Consider the following 14,977-nt stretch of genomic DNA (forward strand, 5'->3'; position numbering starts at 1 on the left):
TCATATACTGATGTGGGAGATTCCTTTGGGATAAGTTCGTTGGTAGTAAGGGTAGGGGTTTCTTCACTAGTTCGTAGACTGTTATTGCTAATTATTTCAAATGGCGCAGTACCTTCAAACACCTCAGTTTCATTCTGAACAGAAGTGGATCCCTCTAGATACATTTCATTTGCAGCTGGCGTCGTGGTTTCTTCACCTACATTTATCACGTGGCTTGTTTCATTTCCGTGAGGCTCTTCAATTTCCGTTTCAGGGGCAACGGAAGATTTGGAGATGACATCACCTGCCGAAGAAGGTTCAGTGGCCGTGGTATCAGTTTCATCAACTATTTCAGTCGTTTCTGACCCCGTTTCCAGGTCTAGATCTTCATACTCAACTGTCGAATGGGAAAATCCCGTTTCATCATAAAAAGTTGAGATTTCGTGATCCTCGCTATCACTGTCAACGTCAAGAAACCTCGTTGCATTCACCATTTCATAGCTGACCTGCTCTGTTAAGGTTGTGAATCCTTCACTCACAGCCATTGGTGTATTTATTTCGGTGCTGCTACTTAACTCACCTCTGTCTTCCACTTCAGTCTCTAAAACATCTTCAGAAGTTGTAGTTTCATATTTATGAATTAACTCAGTAGGCAAAGTTTGAGGTAGCGTTATACTGTCGAACGAATCACTTTCAAAAACATGTGTATTTCCAGCCGCATAATCCGGAGAGAACATTGGCGTCTGGTCTTCCATGTTTTCGTCTTCTGTTACCTTTGTAAATTCGACTAACGTTAGGAATTTTTCTATTTCTTGAGTAACCTTGCCACTATCTTCTTCGCCTTCTGTAACCTGATCAAATTCTCGCAACTCTGTTCGATTGCGCGTACTGAAGCTTATCGCAGTTTTAAGTAGTGTACTACTTTGAGGAGGGCTGGAGGAATATGATGACTCGGTACTGGGCATGGTTTCCGTTTCTTCATTTTCTATTGCCTCCGTTATTTCGCCCGGAAGCGTGACTGCAGCATTTCCATGACTACCGCGTTGGCCAGTGGTGAGAATACTACTAGGAGAAGCTTCGCTTTCGTCGGTTGAAAATTCTACTGTAGACATAAATTCTGGCACGTGCCGCGTTTCTGCTTCGTTTACTTCAGTTATCTCAAAAGGGAGCGTTATTTGTGTGTGTGCCGCTACAGAGTCTGCTGTTTGTTTTTCTATTTCAGCTTCCACAGTAAGATTGCCAATTTGTTCCAGACTCGCATGGGTTAATGTTTGTGTAGTAACAGCTAAATCGTGCTTTGAATGTTGGTCTCGGTTTTCTGAACTTTCAGTATGGGCATTTGGTAAAATTGTTTCAGTATGTGTGTCGTCCGATACATTACTACCACTGGAACTTTCCCAAGTTGCGTAAGATACCGTTGATGACTGAGCAAGCAAAGGAGGTGATGAGGGTTCCAATTTTAAATGCTCTCCCTCCAACGTTTCGTGGTGAGTAGATGATTGCGGCCAATGGGTCAAAGATGGACTTGTGAGTGTTTGTGTTTCATCAAAGTATTTCAAACTCGTTTCAATTGATTCCGTGTCTCCCATTGACGTTTCCTCGCGAGCGGGTGGTTGTGAACTTTCAGGAAAATTCTTTGTTTCTATACTCTCTAAAGTATTACTTGAAATTTCAGATTCATCTATCGTTCCAAATGTCCCAACATGTTCGGGATGATCTTCTATCATTGTAGGGAGAGTAGACAATTCAGGAAAAGTTGTTTCGATTTGATCGGAAAAATTCTCCTTCTCCTCAGTGTTTGTACGTACTTCATTTGCACCATCTGGAATTACAGTATGTTCTTTCAATACTTCATGGCCCTCAGACGATTGAGAAGCGAGTGAAATTTGAATTGCAATCGTCGATTCAAAGTGTTCATCCGTACTATCAGCCAAGGTTATTTCAGAAAACGTGACCTGTTCATATTCCGGATTCTCTGTTTTTCTAAACATAGTGTCTGCTGTTGTTCCTATGGGTGTTGTGCCAGACATTTCCATGGTATTTCCAGTAGCGCTTGTAAAATTTCCAACCTCGATGGATGTGGTGCTTTCTAATACGAAACGGGTTGGCAAGCCATCGGCCAACATTTCTATGGTGGCGACACTGCCTTCAACCGAACTCTCTGTCTCTTCCGAAGGGAACATGTTGCCGGTAGCTTCAGTATGATCCATTTCGACAATGTTGGTAAGTATGGTTGATTGGTATTCTTCGTAATCACTGGGAGACTGGAGAGTTGATGCCTCTTTCATTTGTGTAAGTGTAGGAGTTCCCAAAGTAGATGAAGCACTTTCGGTAAGTACTGTGAAAGGTTCAATGGTTAAACTGGTAGCTGCAGAATCTGTAAATGGTTCGCTCGCTTCAGTGGTTTCGGAATGATCCGTATGAATAAAGTTGGTAAGTACGGTTGAAGGCCTTGACAGTTCAATATGTTCGGAGTGTTCCTCTGGATCACCGGGAGACCGGAGAGTTGATGTCTCTTTTATTTGTGTAAGTGTAGGAGTTCCCAAAGTAGATGAAGCACTTTCGGTAAGTACTGTGAAAGGTTCAATGGTTAAACTGGTAGCTGCAGAATCTGTAAATGGTTCGCTCGCTTCAGTGGTTTCGGAATGATCCGTATGAATAAAGTTGGTAAGTACGGTTGAAGGTCTTGACAGTTCAATATGTTCGGAGTGTTCCTCTGGATCACCGGGAGACTGGAGAGTTGATGCCTCTTTCATTTGTGTAAGTGTAGGAGTTCCCAAAGTAGATGAAGCACTTTCGGTAAGTACTGTGAAAGGTTCAATGGTTAAACTGGTAGCTGCAGAATCTGTAAATGGTTCGCTCGCTTCAGTGGTTTCGGAATGATCCGTATGAATAAAGTTGGTAAGTACGGTTGAAGGCCTTGACAGTTCAATATGTTCGGAGTGTTCCTCTGGATCACCGGGAGACCGGAGAGTTGATGTCTCTTTTATTTGTGTAAGTGTAGGAGTTCCCAAAGTAGATGAAGCACTTTCGGTAAGTACTGTGAAAGGTTCAATGGTTAAACTGGTAGCTGCAGAATCTGTAAATGGTTCGCTCGCTTCAGTGGTTTCGGAATGATCCGTATGAATAAAGTTGGTAAGTACGGTTGAAGGTCTTGACAGTTCAATATGTTCGGAGTGTTCCTCTGGATCACCGGGAGACTGGAGAGTTGATGCCTCTTTTATTTGTGTAAGTGTAGGAGTTCCCAAAGTAGATGAAGCACTTTCGGTAAGTACTGTGAAAGGTTCAATGGTTAAACTGGTAGCTGCAGAGTATGTAAATGGTTCGCTCGCTTCAGTGGTTTCGGAATGATCCGTATGAATAAAGTTGGTAAGTACGATTGAAGGTCTTGACAGCTCAATATGTTCGGAGTGTTCCTCTGGATGTACGAGAGGTTGAGAAGTTGACGTCTCTTGTGTAAATTTTAAGCCTGCAGATGACTCGTTGCCATTTTCGGTAAATATTGTCAAAGATTCGGCTGGTAACGTGATAGTTCCAGAGTGTTCCATTTCTTCTTCTGCCTTAGTTGGTAAGATACTTTCAGCATGAACCGTTTGGATTAAACTGGTAAGTATAAATGGCGACATAGACATAGGTTTGGAGTGTTCTGCTGCTTGATCGTCGAGATATGAAGTTGATACTCCTGTTGCAAGTGTCCCATGAGGTTGTGGTGCATTGGCCCCACCTTCAGTCTCTTCAATGGTTTCGGTGTGATCCGTTTGGCTAAAACTGTTAAGCATGGTTGATGGCCTTGCCAGTTGTTCCTGGTCGCTGTGCGGTGCGTGAGTTGACGTCTCTGATACTTGTGGAAATGCTACAGCCGTAGAACTCACACTGTCAGTAAGCATCGTAAAAGGAACTAAAGTGATATCGGAAGATAGGTTTGCTTCTTCATTGGCTTCTGTATGTTCCGTATGAATCAAGCTGGTAAGTATAGTTGAAGCCTCATGATTAATAGGAGACTCTGGAGTCGACCCAAGCGTAGTCTCTGAAGCCGGCGAAACGTTCCCACTACCGTTAGAAATGGTAAATGGTTCAGTATCTAAAGATATAGTTGAATGGTGCTCTAAAAGATCACCCAACTCGGATGGCTTTGAAACTTTGTCATGAGTTGGCGATGCTTCTTCTACTGTAGTAGATATCATTTCTACTTCTGACGTGATAATATTGTTAGTAGATTCTGAACGTGCAGTTGCCATCGGTTTGGTTGTTAACTTCCCCCTAGCAGAAGAATGAAGAAAGTTATTCGTCAAAGTGGAATGTTGTGTATTCACTGTCGATTCTTCACATGTTTCACAAATCGTCACATTTCCTTGACTTGTAAAATGCTTCAATTCTTCGTCTGCAATTTCCAAAACAGTCGTAAACGGTCTAGTTGCGCCCTTTTCCTGTTTCTTAAAATGCGTTGGCGTTGGTATTGGCGAGGCCATTTTCGTGGAAATTGAAGATAACGAGATTGATGGGTTAGTACTAGTTTCTACCTTTGACTTTTGCTCAAGACTCATCGACGGTATGGGAGGTTTTACACTGTCTTCTTCGCAAATTTCGCAAATTGTGGTATCTTCTTTATTACTAAAATGCTTGAAGTCTTCTTCTGCAATTTCCATAGTCGGCGGAACATGAATGCTTTCTCCCTTTTCATGTTTCTTAAAATGTGTAGATAATGTCGAAACACTTCCGATCGGTAGTAACTCCGTATGAGTGCTTTCTGTTTCTGTAGCGAAACTAAGTTGTGTCAAAGGACCCGCGGTTAATGTTGATGTTTTGTCAAGAGAACTCGAAAAAGAAGGGGTACTATGAACACCACCATTGCTCGTATTGTAAGTGTTAGCAACCGCTGTCATATTTTCAATCAGCGTTTGCAAAAACGTAGATGAAGTAAATAACCTTGATATTGCATCTGATTGAGAATTTGGGATTTCGGTAAAATTTTCAAAAACTTCGCTGGTATGGGAAGTAAAACTACTAACTTTAGGAGCGGCCTCTGTTTCTTGTTGGTGAACGGGAGATCCTTCGAAATGCTTACTGGAATAAGGCGATCCATTGGTTTTGGATAATTTCAAATCCGTTGATGTTTTCAGGTGTTCGAGACTAGACGGTGACGTTTCTTCATGCTGGGCGCTAGCAGTATCGTCTGGAGACAACTCCTCAGAAGTCACAGATATTTCAGTCTGGATATGGTGCGTAACAGGTAGTGGCATAAAAGGTTCAGGTAAGGTTGTTAATTCATGTTTCTCTGTTACAGATGGAAACTGCAGTTTTAACTGTTCGGTTGAAGATATACTCGTATGTTGTGGCACAGATGCAGATGTTGTGTTACTTGTAGCGGGAAACCAAATAAATGGTATTGTGTTAAAATGTGTGGATTCCGTCTCGGGTGTAAGAGTCATATGGCCATGAAGAATTTCTTCAATTTGCGAAGATAAGTCTTCGTTGGTAGAGAACGAAGGTGTAGATATTGGAGATTCTTGCTCAGTTTTCAAAATTTCTGACGATACGACCGTTTCGTCTAGACCGTTAAGGGAAGGAGTAATTTCTGCAGAATGAGAAAGTTGGGTGGTGTCTTCATTGGGACCAGTTAATTGATCCATTCCATGAAGTTCGGAAGTAGTAACCTCATTGAGTGTTACAGACGCGTTCGTTTTCACTTCATCTCTCATGTGTGTGACTTCCAAATTTCTAAAGTCTTCAAAATCCGTGTACTGTGAGGAATCGGTTGATACTACTGGAACTGTTTCCTCGGCAGCTGTCATCTGTACATTATCAAAATCCAAAGTAACTTCTTCCGGGATAGTTACGTGGTGTTCTCTTCCATTAAAAGAGACATGGTGCGATGCGGTCAACGTTGGCTGTGTCGAAGCCGCCAAGGATCCATTCACCTTTTCCATCTCGCTATCTTGATCTACCAAGAATGGTAAAGTTAGCCGCTCGTGTGCCGACTTTTCGGTTGGTTCCACAGTTTCAAAGACCTCTGAAGGCTTAATATTGTGTACTGTAGGACGTAAAGAGGCTTCCGTTGACGTTTGGTGCTCTAGTAGATTCTTATTGGAATGTTTTTCTTCGTGCTCTGTTGATGCAATAGGAAGCTGATCGTGTGATTTCAAAGTCACAAAATCAGATGATGATTTCATTCCATGAGTTAGACCTTCACTAGATGATTCAACTGATAGTATTGATTCGAATGTTGCCTTAGCTCTGAAACTGTCACCTTCTCCTACACTTAGAGTACTAATTTCACTATCATCGTAAGTTAGTGAGGGTTCTCGTGTCACATGTGTAAATGGTGTTGGTGTCACTGATTCTTCCAATGTAGATATCAAAGCGGACACGCTCTCGTGAACTTGTTCTCTTTCCGGAATCAAAGATTCAGTTGATGTCTCTTCCGTTGAAGATTCATGAAGGCTTTGAGTGTTAATTTCTGGAACGTATGGTTCGTTAGTCGATTTCACAGGCTCGTGAGTAAAATCTTTGATTTCAGTGGTCTGTTCTTCCGTTGGCACGTGGTAAGTGGCCAACGTCAAAAAACCACTGCTGCTTTTATCAACTGTTCGCTCCGTTGCAAACTGTTCTTTAGAAATCTCATAGCTTAAATGTTGAGTGACCTCTTCAATGGATGTTTGAAATTGTGGAAACTTTGCAGTATGACTTACTGGCACATGTTCGTAAGTTGATTCTTGTATTTCGTCGGTATCCATGTAATTAGATGGTTCCACTGTTGAAATTTCTTCTACTGTTACAAACGGTGAATGCGCGTTTTCTTCTGGGGACGTATCGTCAATTTTAAAAATGTCAGAAGAATCACTATGAGGATCATGAGTAAATTCTTCTTCGGCATAAGTAGGCGTTACATCGGTTAAACCGGAAGTAGTGGTCCCATGTGTGAGGCTCACTTCGAAAGTTTTAATCTGTGCCGGCCATTCACTAGTCGATTTTGGTGGCTCAGTTTCGAGTTGCAATTGTGTAATGATTGGGGGTACCATCGTAACAATGTCCGATGACTCAATCGTAGATAAGGTGCGAGACTCATATTTCGAACTGACTTCAGTAATGGGGACCTGAAAAATACCGCATTAGTAAGTGGATGCGAAATTACGAACATTACATTTTCAGTAACCCATGAAAATGTGAGATCGAAACCAGAAGAACTTTTGGGCGGAGGTCTTATGGTTATTCTTTCCTCGGCAGATACTTCTGTATTGATTTGACCGGTGGTAAATCTTTCAAGCAGGTGAGTACGATTTGTTTTTAATAAATAAATCTTATTTATGTCGGTTTCGTTTCGGTGGCGAAATCGGTCCGGATGATTCTCACTCGATTGCACAGTCGCCGGTGTTGCCACTGAAACTGCATTGGTGTACATGGGAGCTTCCCATGGTATGGTTTCTTCGTTCGTGACTCGGTATGTCGCGTTAGTTGAAAACGTGGAGACGTGACTCGATGTAAAAGGCTCAATGGTTTCGGTGTCATTTAACATTATATTGTCCAGATCTATGTCTTTGAGTGGTCCAAACTGATCAGTCTGAATACTTTGTGTCGTTAAGGTAGGGCTTTCAGATGTCCAGATTTCCAAGTTTTCATCCTCTGATCTCATTTTCTCAGAGGAAATTTCAAAAGGGGTTAGACTTACAAAATTCTGTGGTTTGTAGGAAGGTTCCGTTTCGAACACTTCTTCAGGTGTAAGGATGAAGGTAATAACCACAGGCGTCTCTTCTGTAACTGATTCCAGGGATTTAGTTGTATGCTTAGTTACGTGATGAGTCGAAGTCGATGTTTCATGAAATGGCAGAGTCATAGGCGCGTTACTAAACTCGAGAATTTGTTTATTTTGGGCATTGGTTTTTGCAGAAACTTTCTCTGTTACATTTTCTCTAATAGTTAGTTTCATTATATTACGATGTCCAGTTGAAGAAGCGTGGTGCGTAAATTTATCAACACTCGGTAAAGTAGTGCTTTTATGCTCATTAGTAGGGTGCCTTACGGTGGATATTGTGCTCATTGGCTCTGTAACATCCCCTTTCTCTCTTCTTCTGGTTAATTTGTAAGTATACTTTCTTGATCTTGATCTAGATCTCGTTGGTTTACTGGTCACCGACCTCTTATACGCTGGCGCAGTGTTACGATTACTATTACTAACTAAAGCGACATTAAATGCATCAACAGGAAATTTAGTAGGACTCAGTTTAAAAAATGCCCGTCTGACCTCCCAAATAGTTTTTTCCAAATTTTCTTTTTTTTTGTTTTACGTTTTTTCTCTTTTTTCCTCTTCTTGCACATCAAAAATCGTTTATTTAACTTATTGCCACGGAGCCCTGAAGCTCGATAAGCTACTGTCCTCTGTGTTGCGTCCACATCCTTATTTCCTGACCGCCTATCCCTACGTATTTTATCGAGTATACGTTCCAGTTGATTTACGACATTTAAATCTCGCTCTAGTCGCAATATTTTATCTCTATCAGACGCGGTTTCGGTCAAGAAATTAATCTCTGTTGTTGATTGAGTATCAACTGTAATTAAATATGACTGATTTAGTGATTCTATTGAAACTATCATTGGTATTTGGACGTTTGGCACGCTTCCATTTGAGGAAATAGTAGGTGGAGTAAGAAGATGGTCTTCAAATGATAGTTCGGGAGATTCCGTTACAATTGAACTGGTGTTCCCAAACAGAGACTGTTCTATACTTTTCATCGGATCATTACAAGTGGTATGTTGAGAAGCTGTTACAGTTTTATTCGCTATCGACAATGTTGAAGATTCACTTTTACTTTTCTTATGTGGATGAGTCTAAAAAATAGTTTAAACATCAAAAAGGTACAAAAAATATAAGAAGTGTCCCGAGAAAAAGAGAACTCATGCCAGGAGCAATACACCAATCCCGTTTTCAAATGTCTTATTTACTTAATACTTAGTATAGTATCATTTATTTATATAAATAAAGGTACCTGTTACAAAGTGGATAATAAGTTTCATAAACCTGAATAGGATTCTGGTTTTTTTTTCACAGATCCTTGCACTATACACTGTGTCCAATAAAATGATGTCTATCATGGAGATCTCGGAAACCACAGAAGATACGACGATGGTTAAACAATGGAAAAGTTGTGCAATTAAACAGTTATCATGCTGTAAAGAAAACTAGACAATCCGATTACTTCCGAAGGCACGCCAGAAAAACCGAAATTTGCCGATTTTGTTTTTTTATTTTTTTCTGGTTCTATTTGATCAGATACAGAAAAATAAAAAAAACACTTTCTCATTGCCTTTTTTTTAGCCTTGAGATTTTTTTAATACAACGTTTCGTTTCGTAGAAGTCGTCAACTTTTTTATATGGCTCGTAACAAAAGTACATACTGTATTGAGTTTTATTACGACTACAATGATGTACCCCACAAAAAAAAAACAAAAGTTGGAAACTGTAGTTTCAACAGGATGGTGCACCTGTGCACAACGCTCTTATGGTGCAAGAATATCTATCGGAAAGAATTCCTAGAAGATGGAAAATGTATCTGATAGGTATTCTCACACGATAGGGCCGTTGTGTGCAGGTGCACCATCCTGTTGAAACGAACAGTTTACAACTTTTTTTGTTTGTGCCATACATGTTGAAACGGGTCATATAAAAAAATAGAGTTGATGATGATTTCTCTAAAACGAAACGTTATCTCTCAAGGCTGCCTGGTAAAACTCAAAAAGTGGCAATGAAAAAGTGTTTTTTTTCTGTATCTGCTTAAATAACAGAAAAAAATAAAAACCAACTCGGCAAATTTTGGTTTTTCTGGAATACCTTTGGAAGTATTCGGAAGTTTCTGGTTTTCTTTAAAGCATGAAAATAACTGGTTAATTGCGCTTGCGCAACGTTTCGCTAATTTAACCATCGTCGTATCTTCTATGATTTCCGAAATGCCCATGATAGACATCATTATTTTGGACACAGTGTATATCGTGGTATTGGTAAGCTTCGCTCAAAATCTCGATACGAATTACTTTATTTATTTATTTAATTAATTAATTTATTTATTTATCTATTTGTTATCCTTCTTTTGTTCTAGGCCCTCAACAGGCTTGCGCCCGACACCCGACCTCCGGATTTATAACCCAACGCTCTGCCATTGAACCACAAAGTCGGTTAATGCAGTTTAGGTTTTTTGTTTGTTTTTTTTTTCGATGCGTATTTCCAATATCCAACCCACCAAATGCTTTGAATCACCAGTAAGTTACTAACCATTTAATTTTCAGGTTAATTAAATTCGTCGAGGGTGCTTAAAAGATTGCTATTGTACAGAGTGCGATTATTTGATTGTGAGGAATGGTAAACAATAATTGTCTATCGTTTACGAGTTGACAGTTCGTTCGCTTTATTGTGCACGAAAGCAATGTTGGCAATATATTCGAGAAAAGCAAGAAACCGAAGAGATCCCACGGTTCGATGAATTTGAAATTAAAGAATCCCAAGTCATGAAATCCGAAGCATTTGAAGCAACTGAAAAATCGGACGAATACGAGAATGAGAAACCTCCCGAAGAAGGGAAGAAAGGAAAATCGGAAAAAGCTAAACAATTCAAGATATTTCGACTAAGGAATGCAATACCAGGATCGGACCACCCCGTACATGACTTTTTTCGAACTTGTATTTTGTTCAACATAGGAAAATTTACTCATATACCGCTTGATAAAAAACGTGAACTGTCTGGAAATAAACAGCGATAACAACGTGTACGTTTTCGATAAATGTGTGCGTTGCGAGATCACAAAGGTGCACAAAGGAAACTGTGCTATCTAAAAATCTGTTTCCAATTTCTAAAAGAAGCGACATTTTCAAAGGAGCGATAAGATCAATACATTTGTTATCATAGGAGAATATTACCTACGTCAATAACTGTAAATTATTTTAAATTTTTTGATTTGTATTAAGTAGTGATCGATTATTTTTAGGAATTTCATGTTAATTTTGTTTGAAGTAATTTTAATATTCCTAAAGGAATTGACCCGTGATCATTATTTGCACGAGATTTTGTATTGTATTTATTGGTAAGAATCAAATCCAAACAAAGGATTTTGGTTACTTTGTTTCATTGATGATTGGGATTTTGCATTTAATTTCAGTGATACCATTCCTTTGGCCGGATTAAAATTTTGTTTAGTTAAAAAATGACATAAGGATCAAATTTAGCATAGACACGTGATCACTAGATAAGCATTGAATTTTTTTTTTAATTTCATTGAATCAGTTTAATATTTTACATCCAAGTGTGAAAAAACATGGTAATTGATCGCCTTTATTTTTATTAATATACTTCAATCAATTAAGTTCACATGAGCATTTATTATAGTTCAATCAAACCAGAGCATTAGATTTTCAATTTCAGATTTTAAGAGGCGATAAAGAGCCAAACTTTTGTAAGGTAAAGTAACGAACCACATTTATATTACTGAGCTAGCCGCCAGATTCACTTCCAAGGTAAGCAATGAGCGACAACGCTGAAAACGCAGCACGCGTGCTTGTTTAAAAGCTTTTTTTTAATTACTGGAATTATTGCATCATTTACACGCTGTTTTTTTTGTGAATTAATCATAAAAGTAAAATGGTAAAGGTGGAAAGCGGGCGACAGACCGACAGAACGACGTCGGTTTTGTTTAATTCGGATTCCTAGTGCTTCAAAACATGCATTTCCGTAAAAAAAAACGTGGGGGGTACCTACAAAACTTACCTTGGAGGTACATTTTGTGGGTGTGACGTTTTTGGGCCTCCTCGAACTTGCCGCGGCGCTATTGTAGTTAAACTCGTTATAATAATCATCGTAAGCATAATCGTAGTCATCTTGGTGGGCAGCTTCTACATCTCGCTCAATTCGTTCATAATCCATTTCTTTAGCGACTTCACGTTTTGGTTCAGCAGGCTGGATTAGAACGTTTCTTGGAGAAGGCGCATCCGTCTTTGGTATTAAAAGAATAATAGCATCATCTGACTCACTCGTAGAAAAACCATCGGGCACACTTGTACCGGCGCTCTCGTGATGGGGTAGGCTATTAATGGTGTTGTTTAAATCCCGAATTTTGTCCAGCAGCATTTGGTGTACCGCTATGATGTCGCCTTCCGAGTTACAGTGCCTAGGAAAGTGCTCCTTGAGCGGAGTTGCTCCTAACTGTGCAGGTACAACGTGAGATTCTTTGCCTTCCTGTTGTGCATTCGTTGTTTTGTTGTGCAAAAGGTAATCCTCCAATTCCTCTAGGTATTGTAAAAGTCTTCGGGAGTCTGTTATAAACTCTTCTTCCTTGTCCGTACAACACTTTCGAGAGATTCGATTCCTGTAATGCTTGTTTTTTGCCGATGAAAGTTTTCTTAGGTTAGTATTCGGTTTGCGACCGGCATGCAAATTGGCAATGTCTTTTTTATTGCGCAATTGGTCATATGTGAAATGCCCCCGGTTAGGTCCAACGTAAGAACTACGTTTCCTCAAACTCCTCGGCGTGAAGTGAGGAGTGCGCGAGTTTAATAGAGGACCTCGATCTTTTAGATGCGCATCTTTTCTATTTTGAGGACCGTGTTTTAAGGGGTATCTTCGGCTTTGGAATGTGCGTTCTATTACAGGGACAAAATTGTAACTTCTCATCGGGTTCTCCAGTGGGCTACTTGTGGACTGCAAACTTTCCGAATCCCCGTTGGCGTGCAATGGCAAGATTTCAACGCTACTAGGAGGTTGTTCTTTTTTGAAATATTCCCTATCTGTCGTACATGGGCGCTTATTTAGTGGCGCGTCTAGACTTGCTAAACATCCCTTTACCAATTTATCCACAAAGTCATCATATTGGTCGCCCTGACACTTCCGCTTAAATGCTACAGTAAGTTCAAGCAATTTCGTTTTCAATTTCTCGTATTCCACAATTTTGGTCAATAAATCCTCGCACTTTTCGTATGCGCGAGGGTGTGCATCGTTTTCCGCGAGAGTCAGTTGTCTTTCAATACTTTTATGTGGCTTTGGGGTACGTATCATGGTCGTTTTGGCTTCGTGTCCATGCCTCGAGGTTGTGACAGAAGATTTGGTAATTGAGGGTACCTTATGATCTAACTCAACTATGTCATTAAAATCTGCCACTTTGGCCAAATTGAGGTGGAGGTGCCTATTTTCGATTAATTTTTCAATATTACTTTTCTTGCAATGGACGTTTGAGTGTAAATAAGTCATTAACCATATAAGACTAAAAACAGACAAATTACGTTTAGTATCCACTTAGTTAGAATAAACCTACCCGACTAAGGCATGCCAAAGCATCTGAGGAATTCATAGGTAAATATTTCATTCATCACGGCTTATACTATCACATATGCAATAAATGTATGATGTAAATGTTAGATAAAGAAAACTGCTTTAATGTCAAATGTGACAAATAATGTAACTGCACCGTTGGAAATCATGTTGCCTGACAGTTTTAGTAAGCAAATGGATCATATTTATTACACCTTCATGGTTAGAAATAATTGTCGTCCAGGGGGCACAGTTCCAAGGATTGAAGCTATTGTTGAATAGCTACTACAACCCTCTTAATAAGAAATTTAAATGCTTTCTGCTCTCCACGGATAGTAATCCTAGATCCGATTTCTCTGGCAAAATTAAGACATTCTCTTTTCAATACTACATTTGTACACCAAGAACAAAAGTCTCTGTGCCCGCTTTCGTTCGCAACTAGGTTCAGGGCCAGTTCTTCTTAATAAAGGATAGGACCCTGTTTAGCCTAAGTAGCTTCATCCTCCCTGGTTGCGGGTAACTGTCGCTAAGGGGCTGATGTCTGCCTCTGATCAAGGCGCCACAGTAACAGACCACATGCTCGGTAATTTCATTGGTCTCGCCCCGAAACCGGTAGGTGAAGTCTTATATACGAGTCCAATGCTGTGCAGGTTATATCTGGCTTCTATTCAGTTTTAGGAGCTTAGAAGACCTAGATTTGCCAAGGGGCCCTGTTAAAAAGGCCCTAGACTGAGCCCGGTTGCTTGTTGCCACTGAGCCTAGTGTACCTGCACTGCAGCGTTGGCCGCTCACGCTAAACATATAGTGAATGCCAAGCATATCAAAGGGCGCCCGTACACGAGCCGCATTTTGCAGTCGGACCGGCCACACAATTTCCCTCATTTTCCGGCGAACTGAGTTTCCCATATTTATGATTTCATGAAAATTTACACATATACCGCTTCATAGCGAACATGAACAAACGTATGCCTCGATTAAAAGCGATAACAAAGTGTGGATTTGCGAGATGAAACGCTAGTGAAACTGGATTATACGGGGGTTTTGAGGTGGGGAGGTTAGACTTTCAAAGAACTACCAGGTCTTATTTCTGTGCAACAATTATATTTTCGCATAATTGCGGTCATTTCGTAGCTGACTAGTTGATAAATTGGGCAAAATTGATATAACACAGCGGAACAGTGGCATTTTATTCGGATTTGCATTTAATTTCAGTGATAGCATTCCTTTGGTTGGATTACAATTTTTTTTGGCGTTGCCATATCGCATGAAGTAATACATCTGTGGTATTATACGTAAGATTACTTTAGTATAATAGGCAAAGGATTCGGAATTATAGCGCTACAATAATTATGACTCATAAATTCGCTTTCTGAAAGCGGCCACGTACAGCGTGCAATTATTGCGATTTATATAAAACAATTATCGCTGGAATTTGTTCTATGAAAAGCGGGTTGGTCCGATAGTTAAGGGCTGAAAGTGAGTGAAAGAGAAGAACTGCCAATATTCCTCGCCGAAGAATAACAAATTAGCAGATAGGTTTATTTAGCTATAGGGGCATTTTAGTAAGAATTAGGTTTCTTTTCTCTTTTTAGCGTGGTTATAATAAATTGCTTAATTTCAATGTTCACATGAAAAAATGTATTCATTTTGATCTTTTGGAATTGCTCTGCCAGTTATGAGTTTTTTACTGAAGGAGTAAAAAGATTTTTTGTGTA

General features: G+C 39.9%; 2 protein-coding genes across 2 annotated transcripts; both read right to left on the reverse strand.

Annotated features, from left to right (window-relative positions):
• Positions 1-8,031, reverse strand: LOC116166595 (mucin-3A-like). Its single transcript, XM_031481626.1, has 3 exons — positions 7,121-8,031; positions 113-7,073; positions 1-23 (listed from the first exon to the last, which is right to left on the reverse strand). Exons 1-3 carry the CDS (start codon positions 8,012-8,014, stop codon positions 1-3), a joined length of 7,878 nt encoding a protein of 2,625 aa, XP_031337486.1. The 5' UTR covers positions 8,015-8,031.
• A 152-nt stretch (positions 8,032-8,183) lies between these two features.
• On the reverse strand, positions 8,184-13,388 carry LOC116160087. The gene is made up of 3 exons (XM_031473226.1): positions 13,267-13,388; positions 11,727-13,215; positions 8,184-8,802 (listed from the first exon to the last, which is right to left on the reverse strand). Exons 1-3 carry the CDS (start codon positions 13,287-13,289, stop codon positions 8,194-8,196), a joined length of 2,121 nt encoding a protein of 706 aa, XP_031329086.1. The 5' UTR covers positions 13,290-13,388; the 3' UTR covers positions 8,184-8,193.
• Between the last annotated feature and the right edge of the window lie 1,589 nt (positions 13,389-14,977).

The sequence above is a fragment of the Photinus pyralis genome, unplaced genomic scaffold, assembly GCF_008802855.1.
Source record: "Photinus pyralis isolate 1611_PpyrPB1 unplaced genomic scaffold, Ppyr1.3 Ppyr1.4_LG1, whole genome shotgun sequence".
NCBI classification, from domain to species: Eukaryota; Metazoa; Arthropoda; class Insecta; order Coleoptera; family Lampyridae; genus Photinus; species Photinus pyralis.